Source organism: Dermacentor andersoni, chromosome 10, assembly GCF_023375885.2.
Source record: "Dermacentor andersoni chromosome 10, qqDerAnde1_hic_scaffold, whole genome shotgun sequence".
Taxonomy (NCBI): Eukaryota; Metazoa; Arthropoda; class Arachnida; order Ixodida; family Ixodidae; genus Dermacentor; species Dermacentor andersoni.
The window spans coordinates 108312294-108318293 of record NC_092823.1 but is presented as its reverse complement, the minus strand read 5'-3'; the positions used below and the strand labels follow the sequence as shown (position 1 = coordinate 108318293).

The 6000-nt window shown below is 42.7% G+C and overlaps 1 protein-coding gene across 4 annotated transcripts; it reads right to left on the bottom strand.

Annotated features, from left to right (window-relative positions):
* Positions 1–326: 326 nt before the first annotated feature.
* Positions 327–5841, bottom strand: Vps2 (vacuolar protein sorting 2). Of its 4 annotated transcripts, XM_072284983.1 has the most exons (6): positions 5464–5596; positions 5319–5356; positions 4736–4918; positions 3582–3761; positions 1850–1980; positions 327–1414 (listed from the first exon to the last, which is right to left on the bottom strand). In XM_072284983.1, exons 3-6 carry the CDS (start codon positions 4901–4903, stop codon positions 1225–1227), a joined length of 669 nt encoding a protein of 222 aa, XP_072141084.1. In that variant the 5' UTR covers positions 4904–4918; positions 5319–5356; positions 5464–5596; the 3' UTR covers positions 327–1224. The 4 variants fall into 4 exon arrangements, with proteins under 4 accessions (XP_072141084.1, XP_054933754.1, XP_054933752.1 ...); XM_055077779.2 differs by lacking the exons at positions 5319–5356; positions 5464–5596 and adding an exon at positions 5818–5841; XM_055077777.2 differs by having other exon boundaries at positions 5268–5596.
* Positions 5842–6000: the final 159 nt, after the last annotated feature.

Genomic DNA, 6000 nt, shown 5'->3' with positions numbered 1-6000 from the left:
AATGGATAAGAAAGTGGTAGGCTTTATTAATACTACTACTAATAACACTATTAATTAGTCATGCTCGGTGGCTTGCTTTATTAAAGTAATTGTGCCCTTGATGATCTATATTTGGTGCAATGAGAATATTTTGGCGTAACTTATGGTATAATTTATCACCGAGTGATTCCGCAGAAAACAAGGCCGGCACTCTGTACACCTATAAGACTAGCAAAGATGGAAGTCCTTGTCTTATGTGGTAGCTACTCGGCAAGATGGCAGGAGCACCCATCCAGCCAGCAGCCATGGTCAGGAAAGTATGGGAGGGCTTGAAAAGAAATATTCGCTTCAATAAAAGAAATGATCTTTATGCTACATTTCAATAAAGTGGTTTTATTATATATTACAGCAAATGCGCAAGCAATCGCAACGCAACTGCAGAGGATACGTTGCATTAACATCTTTGCTGTCCATTAAAGAGCCCACTAAGGCATTTGCACTTCTTCCAATATTGAAAACAACCCACAGCAGCTCAACACGACTTATCACAAGTTACTTCATTATGCGTCGAGGCAGTGCTTTAGCATTGCAACATAAATCTGAGCACGAGTCAACTTGCAGCCAAATGCAACTAGCACAATTCATTTGGGAAAGCTAGTGAATCCATCAGTGGCCATGAAATGGCAGCAAAAAAATAATTGCCTTCTTAATTTCAATATGGCTGGCTTGTACCACAATAATTCTAAAAGCATGCCCCTAATCTGGTTTTTATTGCTGTTTACGTGAAACAGGAATAATTCCATTACCAGTTCAATCAGTTGACGTCGTAAGTAACTGATAAAATTCAACTGAGGAACTACTTCTAAAGAACATTTGTGCTACAGTGCATCACTTGTAAAAAGCCGAGGGTCAAAATGTTCTCAACGTGGCTTTCAACTTACGATAATCGATATAACTCACAGAACTAAAGTGTGCTTTATGTAAGCGCTAGTACCATTCCGCCGTTGGTTCTCATTCTAGGCTTCACCCCTTGTGCATCAGCTAACCATGTTAACCAAGAATTATACAAGCAAGCACTGCCGAGCTTTGTGTGCGTCCTTCACCAGGGGCATTAGGCTCAAAGTACGGTTGTATTTTTTTTTTTTTCAAAGATTACAACAGCATCCTCAGCAAACAAACATATTTCTTTACAAGGACTTAAAAAAAGGCGCTTCACACAATCCCCTCTGGGAAAGCGGGGAATGTCTATTCTCTTCGCAGATTTTCGAGTCGAGCTTGGAGGTCAGCATCTGCGTCACTGACAGCAGCTGGGGCTGCAGCTGCCTTGCCCTTTTGTGCCCCCGCACTAAGCGTGCCACCGGCTTCTGGGAGGTCCGTCAGTTTCTCGGAGAGCTGGAGACCCAGTTCGTCCAAAACTTCATTCACGATGGCATCGCTAGAAAAAAACAACAAGAAAAGAATGCAAAATGATGCATCCAGCTTATCGAGATGGTCTATCTTCCCTGCCAAGAAACCGAGAGTGGGGGGATGGCTATCCCAGGAGGAATACAGAATGTTACTGATAGCCAGATCAGCAGAGACGCACAACTGTATCTTAGAATATTAGGACCTTGGTTTTAAAGAACAAACATTTAGTCTACATTTCTCGCACTTATATTTAAACATTCTCACCAAAGTAAGGCACATAGAGTTTCAAAGGACTACTCCAGCAGTCTAAACTGAATTAGCATTTTCCTTTAGCGTTCCTTCACAGCTTGCGCTGCGAGCTGACTGCCTACGTTTGCGATAACAGACTATTTGAATTGGTTACAAAGCGCTGCTCGGACAGTACCACACAGCGCAAGAAAGAAAAGTATGACCAATCACTGACCTCTCCTCCTCGTCCTCATCGTCACCCATCGCGTCATCGATGGCATCGTTCATCATCTCCTCCTTCATGTCCATGATTTCGGACTGCTTCTCGAACTCCTGCATTATCTTCTGTATCTGAGGCAGGTTCAGCTGCACGCACAGAGGAATATGACAAAGGTCACAACATTTTCCATTGGTCACATCGGTCACAATGATCGCAACGCCACAGGACGGGCCAAAATGCAACAAAAGCCAGATATTCCACCAGTCATGCCAGTCACATTTTTTGTCATAAGGCCAATTTTCTGCAAAAAGCTAATCTCAGCTTGGGAAAGATATGCTTGGACAGATATGTTCAGCAATAGAATGACCTTTATTTACAGGCAAAAGAGAAATGAACAAAGCAGTGTTAATGTGCTCAAGTTGCATTTCTATGGTCGATCACAAGCACGACTCTTCATAGTAATGGTAGAGCTTTAAGAGGAAGCTTTAGCTCAGGGCCTCCGACGCGGCCTATTCAAATAGTACATGTAAAATGCAGCAATGCTTTTATGAGACAACCTCAGGACTGGTTTGAATGAAACTTCTTGTACTTAGAGAGAAAGCTAAATTGACCGTAGGAAGCACAATCTTCATGTAGGACCGGACGTTGACGAAAATCAGCAAGTTAAAAAAAATATATAGAAGCATGAACTTTTCAAATCTGTAACTCTGTGCCAACAGTAGATATCACAGTTCTGTAATCTGTATCCATTAAAGCATCTAAAGAGGAAAAATTATATATATATAAATTTACCGTTTACGTGAATTTGTTACTATGTCTACAAACATTCTGCAAAAGTCCTAGACAAATGTTAGAGGCATATTTAAGAGGGGTGTATAATAATTCGATTCTGTCCTCTTTAGATACATTAGGTGCAACTTAGAGAAATGTGATATAATTTTTCATTGTTGAGTTACAGAGTTCAGAGTTGTAAACTAGATAGTAGTGTTTTGTCGAATTTTGGCAATTTTCAACAATTTTTATTTTTTAATATTGACGGCCCAAATGGAACATCTGCTTCCATCAGTCACTATATTTCAGCCTTTTTTTTTAAATGCAAGAAACTTCATCATATTGAGTCTAGTGGTTGCCAAGAAAAACGATTTCTTCATTCCAACATATTTAGGAGATTCGGAGCTAAAAATTCCACTAAACAGAGCGCTCCAAGCATTGCCATTTCACAATGATATAGGTAGGAAAACAAATGAGGTAACTTGGGTAACAAGGATCAAGTGCTGAACTTCCTGTCAAATAAAACTGAACCACACTATAATATAAGAATCTGCAGCTGTGACATCAGAATCACCAGTTGCCTGTATTTACGACACTTCCTCTTAACACAGTGGTGCTTCAGGCTTGCACCGGGTCTCGACAGCGCAAGTTTTCAAGGCTGGCCAGAAACAACCATAACCACCCAGTAACTATCTTACGCAAGAGCAGACAAACACGAAGGAAAGGACAAGTGGAATACATGCCCCATCTTTCAGTGTCTCTCTGCTCTTGCAACTACTCAATGCAGTACACTTACATACAGAAACCAACTAGCCTAAACAACTGCTGCATAACTACAACTGTAAATTACTTAAGTTGGCATACAATGAACTCAAGCCACTGGGTATAGTTATACAATGCATTACTTTTTCACCAAATTGCGCAACCAAAAAGTTATGTGACTGACTTGACTTACACAAGGTGTCTACACACTGACCTGTCTGTTCATGTTTTGCATGGCACGCGTGACACCTCGCATAGCCTGAGCCATAGCGTTTTGCGAGCGAAGAGTCTGGATCTTTAGTGAAACCGCCTGGATGTTAGCCCGCATCAGGATGAACTTCTTCACTTGGCGTCGTGTCCGGACCAAGTCCCGTGCCATGATTTTCACTGCATCCTGCACGAAAGAAACTTTCAATTGAACATTGCTACCATGGCTTGCTACATTGCTACCAGTTTCATAGACGAAGCTTACACTTGCGCAATCAGGTTCCTTGACTTTACCATGTACGTTGAAACCAAGGAAGTTAACTGCTTGTTGTACATTGTCCAGGCACACAACTCGCAACATATTGTTAGTGCTGAAATAGAACACTGCCTATTGCTCAAAGCAGCTTCAATTTAGGTTCTTGATTGAAACAATTGGCATAGACTTGTGGCAGTTTACGACATTCGATAGCCACAAAAGGCAAGCCAGCATAGTGGGGCATCTCAACGCTCGTAAAAGCATTCAACTCCACGTGCCTCCAAATAAGTAAGCTCAAGCAGACCCTATCAAAATCCATGCTTGTCACAGTGAGTTGGTGTGGGGACTTGAAGAAGTCATTGTCAACCTTCCTTCACTTTTGTGTCTGTCAAGTTTTTATTAAGCCTCTTCCCACAGTAAAAGTTACTTTTTTGGTATTTTAGAAGGGTAATTTACTAATCGCCTACGAGACATCATTTCCTTCATTTGGTTGCACTGTATGCATCAGTTCAGCATCAGCCCAAGAAATGGGTCAAACGGCTTAATCTTAATACAACGTGTTGCCAGGCTTTTTGGCACATGACACTCATGGATGATGGTTCAGTGTGGCTTGGACGAGACAGAAAGAGAGAAATAATTGACGCAGACGAGCACAGGTAAGGCACTGTTCCTTTGTGGCCTGCACAACCACTAGTGTTCAAAGCACATTCACTGCAGTAATAGCTATTCTTATCCATTCACACTGAGCATCACAAAGTGAAACATTGCAAGAACTGTAGTGCGGCTGATGAGGTGAGGTACCTACAGCTGCTGCTGAAACATGCGGTGTAATGATCGATCAACACGTACAAGGTAATGATACTCTTCCTCCTTTTTATATTTAAGACTTTTCAAACTTTGCCCACCATCTGATTGTCCTTGGCCATCTTTTTGATGTCCATGATGATCTTCTTCTCCTGTTGTTCCATTTTTGCGCGCTCTCTGTCCAAGTCGCGCATTGCTTTGTTGAGCGCCCGCTGGTTCTGCCGAAGCATCTCCTCCGGAGACTTCTTGCGACCGAACAGCCACTCCATGTTTCTTCCTTAAAACTGCAAAATCGTAGCATTCAAGTTCATATCATGCATGCTGATCTGGAGAGTCATGGTGACAATCGTTTCACGGCAAGATAAACACAGCTGCATTAACCTGCACTACCATGCAAGGCAGCGTTGATCAGCGCTCCTGGCCTTGCATTTACATTTATAAATTAAATCTCGGCTGCACATCCAGCGCCGAAAACTCTCGCAATACGAAACCTGCGTACTGTCGGCTTCTAGCTCCGTAAACCACAACCGCCCCACCGTACAGCTGCAGCCTGACGAAAACTGCTCAAGCTATTGGCACTATTAGATCGCAAACTAGCCATGCCACTGAAACTAAAGTACTAGTGTACAATACCGTGAAATTTTACTGCTGTCAAGGAAGCCGAGCAACGCAGGCAATGCCCACCGTCTAGGAAGGACTTTTCACCACGGGTTTCCGCTCGACTTGAAGAGATGTCCCAGAACGTTCACATGAAACAAATCTTGCGTCGTGACACTGTCTCGGTTTTGCGCAGAATACCACAATGTATTTCACGCGATATGTGACTCACATGAACAAGCTCCTTCAACTCTTGCCGTGCCCAAATGATTACACTATCACTACAGCACAAAGCCGAAGAGTACGGACAACTTTCGGTTGCACCTATAGGGTTGCATTTCTATGGTTGCACAACGACTTGGCAACAACCGTTCGGCTGCAACATTGGAATAAAAAAAAGAAAAGCCATTATTCATTCATAAAAATGTTAGCCTGGTTTGAAGGTTCTAACCTTACAAGCTCTTTTACGTTATTCTTGCCCCCACAGTTTACAAAAATAACAGTGGCTGCCGAGTGGTTCCAAGCGGGATGGGATGTAGCTGTAGGTGTTCGGTGGTGGTACCGCGAGTGGTACCGTAGTACATACCTGAAGTAACGGTCTAGGATGACCACTGTTTATTTTCCACACGCAAAACTCGTACGGTTTCAGTGATTTGGCATGTGTAAGCACGCAGTACGAAAGGTAATGGTCGGGGATAGCGGTGATAAATCCCCATTTATTTTCTGCTGATGCAGAACGGACGCACCCTTTTGTGCGTCCGAATGCGTT

What these genes read in the sequence shown, in the direction of transcription:
- Vps2 (XM_055077779.2), bottom strand. Translation starts at nt 4,903, where the DNA reads ATGGAGTGGCTGTTCGGTCGCAAGAAGTCTCCGGAGGAGATGCTTCGG. An exon ending in TGGCCAAGGACAATCAGATG is followed by an intron (nt 3,762 to 4,735) that starts GTGGGCAAAGTT and finishes TCTTTCGTGCAG; the next exon opens with GATGCAGTGAAAATCATGGC. An exon ending in GATGAGGACGAGGAGGAGAG is followed by an intron (nt 1,415 to 1,849) that starts GTCAGTGATTGG and finishes GTTTTTTTCTAG; the next exon opens with CGATGCCATCGTGAATGAAG.